The 16,294-nt window shown below is 43.8% G+C and overlaps 1 protein-coding gene across 1 annotated transcript; it reads right to left on the reverse strand.

Annotated features, from left to right (window-relative positions):
- Positions 1-888: 888 nt before the first annotated feature.
- Positions 889-15,998, reverse strand: LOC122387400 (general transcription factor 3C polypeptide 5-like; the record flags this gene model as incomplete). Its single annotated transcript, XM_043377564.1, has 7 exons — positions 15,972-15,998; positions 12,621-12,750; positions 12,242-12,338; positions 11,887-11,991; positions 11,402-11,556; positions 10,950-11,150; positions 889-1,140 (listed from the first exon to the last, which is right to left on the reverse strand). Coding segments are annotated over exons 2-7 (933 nt in total), but the record flags the coding sequence as incomplete, so codon positions are not given.
- Between the last annotated feature and the right edge of the window lie 296 nt (positions 15,999-16,294).

The raw sequence follows: 16,294 nt of genomic DNA on the forward strand, positions 1-16,294 counted from the left end.
AGCGATGAAAACGCCTTGCATGTGTTCCGCTCGACGATACGGATCGATTGATATGCAACATGACCCTTTTCGGTCAGGTCATGACCTTGACCTGAGGTCAAATTTTCAAGTTGACCCTTCAAGGTCAAGTTATAGTTCATTCGATGCGTCTTGACGAGAGGAACACGATGCCGGTGAAAGTAAGCTCATACAAGGCTTGGGTCAAAGTTATTGCAGAAAACTGTTTCCGAAAAAATCGGCTATTTTTGCAGTTGTTGCCCCCTGCAGGCAAAACCGTTGACGTTAGGTCAAATCTGAGGGAATTACTCAGAAAGGGCGTTAATAGGGCTATCGAATGCACTTTTCCGCGGCGCTGTAACTCTATTGGTTCCCGAGTTATGCGTTGGCTTCTTGGAAATTTTCGACATTCGACCTGGAAATCGGCGAAATTTTGCCTTCAATGACCTCTGGTGACCTGACCTTTGACCTGACCAAAAAAATGACCGAAGTGATTTCGTCATTATTTTTGACGCTCTTTCGAACGCCGCCTTCCGCGTATCGCTACGTGGCCCAGGAGCCGAGTTACAAGGGGGGGGGGTGTTCAAACACCCCCCAGCAGGGCGTGGAAATCCAGGACCCCCAGCCGGGCGCGGGTTAATAATGCATCCCCGTCAGCAAGCGGGATATGATGTACCATTTTGTTTGTGAATTGACGAACATTCTACCGGCGAGAAAGCTCGGATACTCGCTACCAAAACGAGTAAGCAGAACAATGACGACTTAAAATGCAGTCACATTCCATTCAGTCTCATATCTCCCCAAAACGAGACACAAGGCATTCACACCAAATTGAGACAGTATAAGTGGAGCAATTACAAACTATGAAAGTTAGTCTGGCTTTGTAATCACCTTCCCCAGCCCATCCCGCGCTGTTCCGGGCGCCGACTGACCTGCGCTCCGAGTGCGGTAGTCGATGATCTGGTACCGCCACGCGGCCGGGTCCGTGCGCGGGTCGTACCCCAGGCGCGCCCACATGTTGCGCCATGGGCCCGTGTTGAAGTAGTAGGCCACCAGCGGCAGCAGACACTTGAAGCGGTCCTTGAGGCCGCCCATCTTGTAGTAGATGTAGGCCCGCGACATGACCGGACGCTCCTCGAACAGCTGGCGTCACACGGCGAGGCCACGTCAGTCGGGACGCGGCGCCTCGCCGCTCAGCAATGAATGTGTGGTTCACGTGGCCGACACTGGCGGACAGGACGGCGTATTCTGCCTCCTTTAGTCTGTATATCATCCCAGTCTCAGCACTCAACTGATTTCAATGTCCGATGCGGGTGTAATTAAAGCGTACAGAGAGATCCAATGAACAGCAACCGGTGAAATTTGAAAAGCGAACACATAAAAAGTGAAACTTTCACCGTCCAGCCACGCCTGAACCATCGTCAAAAGATGCTGAGCCAAGTCGGTGCGTGATAATGAGGGTTCGTGCATCTCCTGCTGACCAGAACTAATTGCTGGTATGAGTCGGCAGCAAAAACCAAGGAATCCGACATCTCAGGAGAGGTAGATGATATCCAATAAACACGTTACAGGTCACCCGTAAGCTACATAGTGAGCTGCATGGGCAGGGCCGACCTGGGGTCGACGGCCCCAAAGTCGCCGAGCCCTGTTTTTGCTGGGGTCACCGTTTGAAAGCTGGCGTTAAGATTAAAGCATCAGGACACTTCGTGAGAGCAGAATGCGATTTCATGCTTTTCATGTTTTTTACGCATCATCCTCCTTGCCAAATATTGCAAAGCTAACTTCGCCGAGAGACTAACTAGAGTTTCCGGTCATGAGTAATCTGTTCGTATATCCATTGCAAAATAGGACGTCGAACAACGTAGGTACTAAACATACTTACGTTGTTACTAGAATAAGCCCGAAGTGAGTAGGCACTCAAATTAATTGTACTGATGCCTACATATTAATGCAAACTAGAAACAGTCTTGTGGTCAGCAAGAGATTTCATCTCCTTAGAATTGATCTATATTACGGGACTCTGAAAGCCAATGATGTACGATTTTTATATATTTTATAGCTAATTATTCTTCAAGATTACAAACTCAAAACTACAGAACAGAAAAGGTGTTCACTAACAGCAATACCGCAGTTTCGTGCAACTTTGACCCACTTTTTTCGTTAAGCCTCAATAATTCAGTCATCTGTTTAGGTAGGGGAAGGTGGGGTAAGACGGCCCAGCGGGGCAAGACGGACCACCAGCCCTCCCGGCTGAACCGCTGCCGGTATCTACTGCTTTATGCACTCACTATGTTTGTTTTTCTTCGTAACAATGGCCACCTTGAGCTCATGCTGATAGGACGCATAGCTTTTGAGTTATTGAGAAAAATGTTGTTTTTCGTCAAACCGATCTAATATAAGAGGTCTACGGGTGATTCAATTACGGCGCCTTTCTTGCATGATTAGTTTCTATTTTGCACTTTACTGTGAAGAACAAAGTTATAAACATAGTTATAATGTATTAGAATCACTCTCAAGAACTCAAACTCGCTGTACATGCCTTGTCACTGGTGACTTCAACTTTGACCTTTTTGAAACTGACAATGATGAATCTACTCATGAATTTTTTAATATCTTTACATCGTATGGATTTCTACCTTCAATATGCATGACAACGAGAGAGGGAGATAAAAAATGTTCCCTGCTCGACAACATATATTGTAACAATATAGATAATGCCAACAGCGCTGGCATCATTTATGATGACCTTTCAGATCATTTTCCCATTTACCTGACACTCAACATTCATGCATCAGAAAAACAGAAACAAAGGAAAGAAATACGATCTTTTGACTATAGGAAGATCATTGATTTTAAATCATACCTCCAGACTACATTACGAGACTTCACCAATATAACAGATCCAGACACAGCTTGTGAAACCCTTTTAGAAGCATATACAACAGGGATAGATAGGTATAGTGTTACCTATAGACCCACAAGAAAAAATACCCCCATCAAGCCATGGATCAGTCCAGGTATTCTAGCTTCCATTAATAGAAAAAAACATACTATTTCTACAAAAGAACAAACATCCAAGTCGAGAAAATATAGCAATATACAACAAGTATAGAAATACCCTTAACAACATTTTAAGGGAAGCAAAAAAGATGTACATAAAAAGCCAGCTTCAAAATGCAGACCTTAAGAAAACTTGGGATATTCTAAGGGACCTGACCAAAGGACCATCTGCCAGGTCAGACCTGCCAAACACCTTCCATACTTCTGATGGAAATCTTGAAGGACCTCAGCAAATTGCTGATGGGTTCAATACCTTCTTTACAAATGTTGGAAAAGAATTAAGAAATAAAATACATCATAATGATGTAGATCCCTTGCAATATATACCCCAATTTACGGGTAACAACTTGAACTCATTACCCCTTACCAATGATGAAGAAATAACAGGTATAGTCAATAACATGAATATGGTAGGTGGAGGGCATGATAAACTAAATACAAAAATATTTAGAGCCACCTATTCCTCCATCATGTTAGAAATTGTTCATTTTATGAATCTTTGTCTGCAGGAAAGCACTTTTCCTAAGCTTTTGAAACTTGCCATTGTGAAGCCAATTCTTAAGACAGGTAATAAACAACAGTTTAATAACTATCGGCCAATATCACTTCTACCTGTTATTTCCAAATTATTGGAAAAGCTTATACACAAACGACTGGATGATCACTTAACAACAAACAGCATACTTAATATAAATCAATTTGGATTTAGGAAAGGTATGGGCACACACATGCCCATATCACTCATCCAGGAAAGGATTACAAATGCATTTGAAGCAAATAATATTGTGTGCGGACTCTATTTGGATATTCGGAAAGCATTTGACACAGTTAATATTAATGTTTTATTAAACAAAATCAAATGTTATGGAATCAAAAGTAAAGCATATGATATGATAGTATCATGCTTGAGTGATCGATCCCAATGTGTACAGATTAACGGTGTCAGATCAAACACATTGCCAATTGATATGGGAGTCCCTCAGGGATCTATTCTGGGGCCTCTTCTGTTTATCCTTTATATAAATGATTTTCCAAACATAAGCAAGGAGTTCAATGCATATTTGTATGCAGATGATACCGCAGCCTTTATGGAATGTAAAGATATGGCAAAATTACAAGATACTGTGGACACAATTATGCCCAAAATATCAGAATGGTTTTCTGCTAACCAACTCTCGATAAATACTGATAAAACTTCTTATCAGATATATTCAAACAAAAGAGATAGACAAGAAATAAGATTGAAACTAAATGGAGTAGAGATAAAAAGCTCTAAAAGTGTTAAATACCTTGGAATGTTTATTGATGGCGATTTTAAGTGGAATACTCATATAAATAAGCTATACACTACATTGTGTAGAAATGTTGGTATCATTACCAAAGTGAGGTACTTTTTAAACACTGAACACTTATTATTACTCTACAATTCTCTATTTTTGTCATATGTCAATTATTGTTGCTATATATATAGCAATACTTATACTTCAACTCTATCCAAAATTGAAAAAATTCAAAAGAGAGTTGTCAGAATTATAGATGGGCAGCCAATGATGGCTCATACGGATCCAATTTTCAAAAAACTAAAACTCCTTAAAATTAAGGATGTGGCACATCAGCAAATGATACTTATCCTGCATAGAAAAATATGCAACAATTTACCACATGGATTCGACCAATTGTTTAGATTTCATCCTTCACTCAGAAACATTCGTAATGTAAAACACTTCGAAGAAATATTCACTTTCAAAAAATATAAAACTCATACTTTGTCATGGACAGGTCCTAGAGTGTGGAACAATGTCATGACCTCGATCTTTCCTCACGTTCAGTCTGTGCCATTTGCCAAAAGCACAATAAAAAAGCTAGTTAAAAATCATTATATCAATCAATACTGATTAATTTAGCTTGATACATCTTATAATTCAAAGATAGGTACTTCAACCATAGGTACCTACCAAACGCTGATATGCCTGTATGTGACAGTTGTATGTGTAATGTGTATGTATGCTTGTGTAGGCATACATAGGTGTATGTATCCGTCCGGTATATGTGTAATATGCAGTATGTGTATTTTACTCATTTTTAGTGTTTTGCTAAATGTCACCCTGCCTGCCCGGGCACTTGGAGCGCCCGACAACAAGCCTTGCTTCGTGGGGTGCTCCGAGTGTCTGGGCTAACGGACCCACATGCATGCCTAGACCAGAGTATTATGATGATGATCTTGCCTTTGATGAGAGAACCCCCTAACCAACCTTCCCCAGCGATTATGCCTTTTTCTCGTATTGGATGCTGTGTATGAATGTTACGAATGTGAGTGAGTGAATGAGGATGGGCTTTCAGTAGAGGGCAGTCACCACTGTTTACAGTGTCGACTACTTTGCTTCTTATTCATTCATATTAACCATGGACTCTCTCTTTACTGCTTTTTTATGTTTCTTTCATTTCCTAGCTGGGAGTGCCGCGACTTGAAATTTTAAGTTATTCTGGTGTTAACGTAAGGTTCTGTGTGTCGCTGGGATAGAGGGAGGGGGCACTCCTGGTCACCTGATCATGGGTGGCGGCTTAGAAAAAAAAAAAATAATCACACTTTAGGAAAGGCAAGGTTTTGCAATGCTGGGCTATTTGATATATACGTCATGATAATGACAGAATTTAGATTTGGGGCAAGACGGACCACTGTGATCCATCTTACCCTGTGGTGGTCCATTGTACCCTGCATATGGAAAGTTTTTTTTTCCAAAACATTGACACAAGTTAAAGTAAGCTAATTTTTCAGGAAGGAGTCTTTGTTGCATGTGAGCCATGCATGAAAGTGCTCAGTTAGCATGCATTCATGCCAAACGACAATCAACACACATGTTCCCAGTTTTTAGCTGCACTTCCATCACACATGAGTAAAGAATAAAGGCTCATTTTGTTATTTTACCATTCTGGTTGCTTTTTCTTACAAGAGTACAGAGCAGAAGTGTAACACACATGAACGGATAGCAGGCACTGCTGAGTGGTCCGTCTTACCCCACGTTTTTTCTTGTCTGAGTTTTTGACATGTCCCTCTTTAAGAGCATCCACCACCTAGATGTCTTTAATTTGAAATTTAGTCTTTACACATATCAACAGAGGAAGGATTGAGCATTCCGAAGACTATAAATAATATGAATTACGAGAGCAGTGTAGCAAGATATGCGGCCTCAAACCTTAGCTGGTCCGTCTTACCCCACCTTCCCCTACAATGTTAAGCAACAGGGCCTAGAAAGAGCCCACCCTTGGCTTTTCGAAAATGACAAATTCGTGTGTGCTGCAACACTGCATACATATTTTTTTCTTGAAAATGCAAGTGGCCAATGTTGTATGCTAGTATGGCAACTTGGGCCCAGCAAAAAAATTCATTAAAAATTTATGATTTCCGGCCTTTTTGCTCACTTTTGCCGAGCGTATGACAACATTACCTACCTTAGCGAGTTAAAAAAAAATCACCCAAAAGACAGCGTGTATTTAAACCACAAGCCCAAGTTTCCAACACTACCTTGACCTATACACAAAAGAGCATTCTGGCAGAATCCAAGCAAAAAAAAAACCTAAAAAGGCACTGGCATCAGTACCTGCCACTCGGTACTCAGTGCTATCAGTACCTACATCAGTGTTCTAAAATTGGATTTTGGTTGGGTGTGACGATGATGACCAAAAAATCTAGGATGAGAAAAAAGCAAGTGAAAACCTATATCACTTTCGCAATAAATGCGTAACGCTACGCTGGCTGATAATAAGAGAACATAGTACATACCATTCCTGACCACCAAAACTAACCGAAAAAGACGATGCAAATAGGTAAGGATGATCTACGGCAGAATTATAACTTTAACATCTGATCGCCAAGTGTTTCTAAATCCGTCCCATTTTATACCAACATTTGTGTTTGATTGAGACTAATGAATTAAGAATCACCCTTGTCTCTTATACAGCAAAGAATGAATACCTACTTCAACCAGTGAGATTTCATTTTCCTCACAAGTCAAAATGCATTGTCACAATTGAATGGCAATCCTTCTCCTAGCCTTAAATCAATGCCTTCCTTTCCGTTTCAGATGCAGACAGCAGATAATACCGTCAGCATCTGCTAAGTCCCTACTCATGCTTACTGGCACGGATCCAGGACGGTCCTTCTGCCTGTATATTTCTCCTAAAGAGCAGAAGATACAATGATTCTGTTGAAATCTGTTGTCATATCTTAAGGAGGGTGGGGGAGGGGCGGTTGAGAGAGCTCTCCCTATATGCAGGCTTTGGTACTAGTGCCATGTGGAGAAGTTTTCTTTCTTTTTTAAGCAAAGGAAGTGGGAAGGAACCTGTCATTGCCGTTGCAAAGGGCATCATTCGGTTCCTATATTATTGATTTAGTGCAGTTGACTCAGACTGTGTAATGCGTGAGGCGTGGTCATCACTGTGACACTGTCAGAAAATCTTAGGTAATCATGATACCCTGATGGGCAGTTTGTTGACGTAACTGATCGCTATGAAACCAGAAACCGTATAACTCATGTGTTCTGGCCTCTGGGACGTTTTGCGCCTACAATATGGCAGCACCGCTTCCAAGATTACTGTATATTTGAGATAATATGCGGCAATATAAGTATGTAGTTTTCGTTCGCATCTGATCTGGTAATATTCGTACAGTGTACACAGTATAGCTTTGAGCTTTCCATTTTCAACAGATATGACAATGGCCGGATGATACTGGAAATGGTGCCTTTGCTCTGAGCATACGGAACGGGACGCAGTATTGAGTATGCAATTGCAGTCGCACTATGCAGCATGACATACGCCGGAAATCTCCCGGCCCGAACGCCGGAACGGCCAGCGATAGTCGGTACTCATTACGCATAGTGAAAATGGAAACGGTTTCAGCGCAACTCTTCGAAAGGAACGGTGCACTACATGAGACTAGAAAAAGGGTCACTGATTAGGGCACCCCAAACGGAACGATGTGCACTGCGCAGCATAATACGCAACATCGCAATAAAAAAACGTGCAACTAACCAGTAACCAGGGCATCCGTATCGGAACGGAACGGGATGCAAAAAAAAAATGATAACAGGATGCCACCGACCTCATGGCCGGCCACCGAAACGGAGCGGTAGCTTCGTATCATGTCACGTGGTAAGTGCTAGTGAGAGCGTCAATGATCAGTGATCAGTGATCAGAGCACCCGCAACAGAACGGAGGGCATCAGTGATCACTGATCAGAGCAACTGCAACGGAACGGAGGGCATCGCTGATCAGGACACCCCAAGCGGAAGGGAAAGCGAGAGCACAACTGACCAGAACACCCGAAACGGAACGGACGGGAGTGAACGGAACGGAACGCATTAGCGGCTCGCCGAATCGCGATTCCGGCCAAACATGGCCTCAAGAAATAGGTCACAGGTCAAAGGTCATTAGGTCAGGAATATGAGATTTTCAGAGTAGGTGTCCAATTAATTGACTCGAGGGTCCTGAAAGTTTCGTCGCGATCGGCCGCTTTTTACGCGAGTTATTCTCGAAAAAAAAACAAGGGGGTGGTTCGTTCGACCCTCCCCCCCCCCCTATACGGGCGAGGGATAATTTATTAAAAAGCTAGGGCCTTCTTAATCCCATCTACCAGCTTCAGAACATGTATTGGGCAGAGCTGGGAATACCGTATCTTAAATTTATCCCTAGATGTGTGCCAAGGTATCCTTTCACTCATCTTGGCTTTCCCTCGGCCGAACGCTTCGTGTTTAAAAACCTCTAGAAACTAATTGAAGTGAATAATTGGCGGTAAGATTATTGCAAAGGCATGAGAAATTAACGTAAAATACATCATTACCGGTCTTATAACCTCATTTCGCGTATGAAACCTGTCAGAGTCCCAGAGTTTCATATTCATCCCTAGGGTGTGCCAGGGTGGCGTGTCAGTCATCTCGAACCCCTGCCCGACCCGACGCCTCGAGTTTTAAAGACATCTAAAAACTAATAACGTAAATAATTTGTGGTGAAATTGATATAATATGATCAGAAAAGAACGCAGAATAAATTAGTATCGGTCTCAAAGCATTATTTTGCCTATGAAACCAGCCAGAGCCCGCGGAGTTTTAGATTCATCCCTAGGGTGTGCCCAGGGTGGCTTTTCTCATCTTGGACCTCTACCAGGCGCGACGCCTCGAGCTTTAAAGTCCTCTAGAAGTCATTGACGGACATAATTTGTGGCGAAATTGATGCGATAGGATCAGAAATAAACGCAGAATAAATTGGTATCGGTCTCAAAACATTATTTTACCTATGAAACCAGCCAGAGCCCACGGAGTTTTAAATTCATCCCTAGGGTGTGCGCAGGGTGGCTTTTCTCATCTTGGACCTCTGCCAGGCCCGACGCATCGAGCTTTAAGGGCGTAAATACCGCTCACATGGATCCGCCACTCTGGAGTTTTCAACACCATCAATCGTAAATGAACATGCCGAGTCAGCATGCATGGTTGTTAGTTGTTACTTATTTTCCAAGCCTATTAGTTATGATTCAGCATGCTCCAACCTACGATATAAAAGCTTATCACACAATTTGATGATTCACGACAGGAAATACAAACACTTGATTTATGGTAGCTCTAGCATACCATTTGTAGCGTCATTCTTGCATCCGTAGCTCCTCAGACTTGTCCCGATGATACGTTACGGTATATGCAAATGCTTCAGCCCTTTCATTAAATTGTTCCAGCGGACGGGTGACTTGTGCGAATCAGCAGCAGTACTGGTAATCACGATCCCATTAAAAGAAAGAAAAAACTTCCGAAACGCTGGCATCCAACGTTACTATCTTTATTTCGCAAGGCTCGGACTCACGTCAACTCCTAATAATTGTTAGTGCCAAGGCTATACGAGTAGAGCTCCGTTTGTGCATTAATGTGGTTGGGAGGCGAGCCGTGACACGTGAAAATGTTCTCAACGTTACATCAACATTCGATGAAAAGAAAATTTTAAACTTTATTGGCATCACGAAAAAGGCAATCTTACAGACCGCCAACTGGAACAAATAAGGAACGGTCTTGAGTCACATAAAATCTGCATTTCCTAAGCATGTGGTTATCCATCTTAGTCGTTTTAACTGCAACATAAAGCGGACAACGGTTCGGAAAAGCGGATGCCATTTTCCAGGAGCTTGTGTCTGCGGCTGTTTCATAGCATATGACCACAAGATACGCCTTTATGTGAGACAATGCAGGACATTCAATTACCCCATATATAAAAAAAACGAAAATACATAATCATCATACATATGCATAAAATGTATGCAAGTTAAATTCTTATTATGGGTAAAAGAAATTGCGGCTGATGCAATAGGCCGTTTGTGTTGCGCATTTACTGGATGAGCTATCTGGAGTATTCGTCGAAAAGAAAGCCTCCAAAAATGCGTATTAGGGTACTCATCCACAAATAACTATGTGTGAAAGTTCAGGAGCAACGCCATTCATGACAAATTTGTCGCATATCTTTCGTACGAGCTTCAAGAGCATTTAAAATAGTGTCGAAGGTCTCAAAATCGCAATGGGGAGCAATTTGTAAGCCCCTTCTCTCGCGGCATAGGAATGGCATCCGAGTACCCGTTATTTCTAAAACCATGGCACAAATCCCCCCCCCCCCCCGGTCGTCTCCACCACGACCTTACCTTGCAAATCTAGGTCACCAAGGAATCGCCAACATCGTGCCAACATCGTTGGGAGCCCTCCATCCTTCAGCGTCCTCTCGGACCTACCCCACCCACCACACAGCGCCATCTATGGCCCGGCCTGACCACATCTGACCGAGCTTTACCGCACCCCACCCAGCCTCTGAGTCTGGGACTGAACCTAACCCCACCCCACCCAGCCTCCGGGTCTGGGACCCACCTTTTTCAGCTCTGCCAGGTCGGAGGCCAGGCCGCGCAGCTGGACGCGCGCCTCGAAGCTGGCCCGGTCGACCAGTGGCTCGCTGGGCATCTTCTCCTGCAGATGTGAGACGGCCTGCGCGCCGAACCGTCGCCGCTTCCGTCCCTCCGGCAGAGGTCCGTTCAGCAGTCGGTTGGTAGGTGGTCGCCGGTAGCAGTAGTTCTGTAGACAGCAGCGCCGGCAGACATCGGAACTAGGTGGGGTAGAGGACCTTTCGCACAAACACACACGCCTGCACGACTGATCATACAAGTACACAAGATTATCCAAGTCCCGGCTTCCACAACATTATACCCAAGCTTACGAGACCTTCCACGCAACCATCTACATACTCGTATACCTGGTGACTGGCGGGACCTCCCATACAAATACCCTCTAGATGTCTTCCGCACAGGCACCCTTTAGTTCCATACCTGCGGAGTATCCACTCGTGAGAAGGCCACCGGCGGGATGAACAGGGCAGCCGGCCGGTCCGGATAGGCCGTGTCCATGCACGAGCTCGGCACAATGTCGTCGTACATGGAGCGGCCCTGGTGGTCCAGTGGCAGGAACTGGAAGTCACACATGTCTGCCGCCAGAGGGGGGGGGGGAGTCGGTGTCATCGGAGGTGGCTCGACCGAGGCCGGCTAGGGAGACAGACAATCGGAACGTCAACACTGAACACTGCATAACTGGTAACTATAAAAAGTAGACGAGGTTTAGGTATTCGTTGGACTTTCGCGAAAAAAAAATCAAAAAGTATGTTCATAGAAATAAAAACCTATGCCTGGCGGTTGATAGTTGTGAGTTGATAGTTGTTGATAGTTATGTGAGGTAAGTAAATAGGTACTGCATCCGTGAAAAGCTGAAAGAAGTTAGCAAAATATCCAACGCATAAACATGCCAGGATGTAACTCACTTGTGAACTTAAACACCTTCGTACAGACACCGAGTAGCTCCGTACTGTAGACGGGCGGTTCTGCGGAGTTCTTCTTTTTCCGGCGTTTTACCTTCAACAGCAAACCTGCAAAATGCATGAGCTCATTGGGCTAGCATGTTGCAGACAGCACCGACCATGCAAAGAGCATCAGCAAGCTTATTAGCTCAGCTGTTTCTAATACCATACTCGTATGATCTCTTGAGCAACTGAGCTAGAACTGTATGACAATAATGCATCCATTGACCACCATCCTAACATGATTGAGATGAACAATAAAACTGAAGCTCCAGGCCACTGTTCTGTTACACCGCAGCTTTCTGTCTAATCAGCTCACCCTGCATGTCTTTGGGCTCTGTGCAGGTGGGCTTGCTGAACACATCGTCTGGACGGAAGCGCAACTCCAGTCGCCTGTTGCTTGGATCTTCAATTACCTGCGTGTGAATCAGATAGCAGTCAAGAAAATGAGCCGCCTATTACCAGTCACAACACCAAAGCTTGGGATAAGTATTTATCAATAGGTAATACAATGTGTGTTCTTATAGCAATGTTCATTGCAGATTAAAGAAAGGCATTAGGCCTGAACACCAGTCAATAAATAACATCTAAAGATTCCATCACAAAGAAAAATCCCATTAACCTACCTCATTCATCCCAAACAAACCTATTCCATTTACGTAAGACATAAGGTATAAATTTAGTTGCATATAGCTCACCTTATTTATGGTGTCTATACCACCTAGACAATTAATAGCTTTATCTTCATCCTTCACAACTGCTGGATATTCAATGCAGATTATCTTAGCTGTATCCTTGGGGTTCAGCCAGCTCTGAGCCATCTTTGATCTGCAAGCAGACAATAAGCACAGGTGATTTAGTGAGGGTACCACTTCAGAAAAGAGGTCTCAACCGTCTCATTGGCAGCCAGAGCATGGATTAGAAACACCACAAGATTGAGGATTAGGAAGAGGATTAGTAGGAAGAGAATTAGCAATACCCCATCCATGGCCTGCTGTTGGTGATTAGCCTGTTGATGACAGGCAACAGACAGGCATCCAGCCCTGAAGACTGATTTGTGTAACTATGAGTATTGGGTTGTTTGGAGCTCTGTTGACATTCACTGAAAAAAAAAACATGGATGAGAAGTGCTGCCATTGCTACCAAATCATTTGATGGAGTTCAAGATGGTTGAATCAGGGAGCCTAGCAATTAGCTGAGAGCCTTGGTTGCTCTCTTTTTTTGCAAAGAAACAATTAAACAAGTTTTAATTTCCTTTCATTTTGGTAAGACAACAAAGGACCAGTAAACAAATGAAACAGTGGCAACTGAGCCAGTGGCCTGAACCAGTGGACAACTGCCCTAGTTGAACAATAAACAACTGAACCAGTACAAGTTGGCCAATGGCCATCTAAACCAACTGGCCATTTAAAGGAAATAGTTCACTTTTAACATGGGGTTTTGAACTGGAATAGCAGTTTCGTAGCTTGAGCTGAGACTAGCACAAATCAGGAGCTCTTACGGCTCAACGATCACCCTAGACGAAGATATTCCATTTCTCGTTCCGAAAAGAGTGCCTTGCAGAGGAATGTGTGCCTTGCACACACAGGAATGCAGCCACGTCATCGTCAGCCAATCAGCATGCTGCTTACAGCCAATGCAGCATGCGTAGGTTTGAACTACACAATATGATTGGTCCACGCGTAATAAGCTTCCGCGTCAAACATTATTTTACATATAATATAGTTCGTCCTATATTAAAATATAGAAAATAATTGTTTTTACAAAAAGGTTTTATTTTATTTTCTGATCATTTTGAGCATAACAAATCATAAATCCATAGCAAAATACTAATTTCAGGAAAGTGAACTGTTTCCTTTAAGGCCACAGACTACAGACCCAGTGCATAATTCACTCACTGGCATTGTAGCATCAGGGTAAGTGAATCCCTGATGCTACAATGCCAGTGCATCATGTACATATCTCCTGACTTGGAATTCAGTGGCAGCTGATTTATTATTCCTAAGCATCTTAGTTTTTAGCTGGAAGGTATGGTAGCCTCCAGGTTAGTTGGGTTAGGGTATCGACTGTTTCAGTTATGATGTATGCAATGGTTCATTGTCATTTGCCAGTTTGTCTATCACTGGTTTAGGGCACTGTTTGTTCACTATATTATATTTGCAGGGTGCTACCTTGCAGCTCAATGCATTTTTTGCTTCTCATTGGTTGGATTAACAATGGACCAGTGAAATGAATGAAGAAATGGCTAAGCATAAAGCAATGTGAGCAAGTGACCTTCCATGTATGGATAAACTGGCAGCATGCTGATAAAAATTATATTATAACTTAACAGTGCTCAGCATCGTGACTGAATCAACGATCCTTCGCCAAGACTGCAAAGTATAAAAATCACAATTGTCAACAAGATATTGTTGATGCAGACTGCAAATGCACTCTTCTGATGTAAAGTGGTGTGAATTTGCAGTAGTGAGGTCCTCAATATTAGAAGAGCAGTGGCCATTGCAATAACAGTGCTGCTGCTGTGCTGGCAGTTTGAGTTGGCACTGCATTGTCTGAAAAAGATGCATGAGAGTGTAGGATACACAACAGTGTCAGCCAGGAAGAATTGACCTTGTAAGTTGTAAGCAGTTTTGGCTTTTGTCTTTGGGTCTGTTCCCGTCGCTCCTCCCAAAAAATCTCGGATGAGGTTGGATGAGCTTGGAGGAGAGCCGTTTCAGAGGAGCCACGGGAACATTTTCGCGAGGAAATCAGCTGTTTGCGGGGTGTAACGGTCGGCGATTTATGGCGCGCAAACATAAATCAAGAGATAATAATCGCTTTCTAATAAAATAACCTTAGATTAATATCAAACATTACTATTTAAGATATCCAATCGTCATCAATCACTAAAATCATTTCCACTTCCCTCAAATCTCATTTATAAACAATTCACATTTGTATTACGTGCGCCAAATATGTCTACGCAAGAGCCTCCTCCAAAAAACCAACTTTCGTTTGGGATGAGGGAGGAGGCAAATAGTGGTGGTGAGATGTGAAATCAAGATGAGCTTGGAGGAGCTTGGAGGAGCGACGGGAACGATTTTTTGAAACGAGAGGAGGTTAGAGGAGCTTGGAGGAGGCTAGAGGAGTGACGGGAACAAACCCTTTATCTCGTCACAGCACAGCAGCTAGGTTATGCTGGCCTCTCTGACCAAAATTACTAGGTAATTCTCATTCTGTAACAAAAGTTCTAGGTCCTGTTTGGTGCAAGCTGGTGTGGATTTCCAGCTTGGTTGGTGCAGGCTGGTGACCAGACTTGAAAAATCCATACACTATGCCAGACGCCTCACGGACCAGGATTCGTGCACTGAAATTTGGCGGACCACGGAGGCACGGAAGTGATTCTGTCCCCGATTCTGTCCCAAAATTTAAACTTATTAGAGGCTGCCTTTTAGGTTATTTTTAGGGCTGTTTTAACTCGAGCCTGCAAAACATAGCAAGGCTTGACTGTGACGAAATGTGGGGGAATAAATTCACAATTTATTAGCAAACCACACAGTCGTCAGTCAGGGGCTGACACAATTTTCTCAGGGCAGAACCAAAGTTTTTTTCTACATGGTTGCTCTACATGCTATTCCTTTGGCTCTACGATATAGGGAACTAATAAACCAGAAATTATTTACAAAAAAAAACATACATCAGTACGTACCAATTATAGAATTATTTCTCTATATACCGTGATAGAATTCAGTGAGGCACACTGACACACAGTGCTGTTCACGGACACCTGCGGTAACTGCGGTAGCTGCGGTAGATCGCAGGCTGTAAGTCCCGCCCACTTGTGCGCACGTCATCACGCGTTCGTCTGAGGTTGGTCTGAGGCGGCCGTGTCAATTTTCCGCCCAAGTTACACGAATGCGCAACTGCCGCGCCACTTTGCATGACAAATGGCTCCTGCGGCCGCTGCGGTCGGATCGTTTCGACCGCAGGAGACGCAGGCGACCGCAGCCGGCCGCAGCCGTATGACGTCACACCACCCGCCCCATCCCCACTTTCTGTGACGTCATTACCCGGCTGACCGCCGAGCCGCAGCTACCGCAGCTACCGCAGGTGCCCGTGAACAGCACTACGATTGCGCCAAGGCCGCTTGCGCTGGAATCGTCGCTAGAGTGTTGTGATAGTTGATTTGTTGTTCCCGCCAAATTTGAAGTTTTCCCTTTATCAGAGAAAAGGCAGCTTCAAGCTTCAAGATAGCATTTTTGAAAAGCTTACTTAAAGTGACCATCCCACCTTAACCCGGCCGGGCCCGGGGGGTAATCCCAACCACCGCAGCCCGGGGGGGGGGCGTTTTTCGCCCCCCCTGTCTAACTCCGTAAATAAGGGAGCTACGGAA

Source organism: Amphibalanus amphitrite, unplaced genomic scaffold, assembly GCF_019059575.1.
Source record: "Amphibalanus amphitrite isolate SeventyFive unplaced genomic scaffold, NRLGWU_Aamphi_draft 000285F_arrow, whole genome shotgun sequence".
NCBI lineage: Eukaryota > Metazoa > Arthropoda > Thecostraca > Balanomorpha > Balanidae > Amphibalanus > Amphibalanus amphitrite.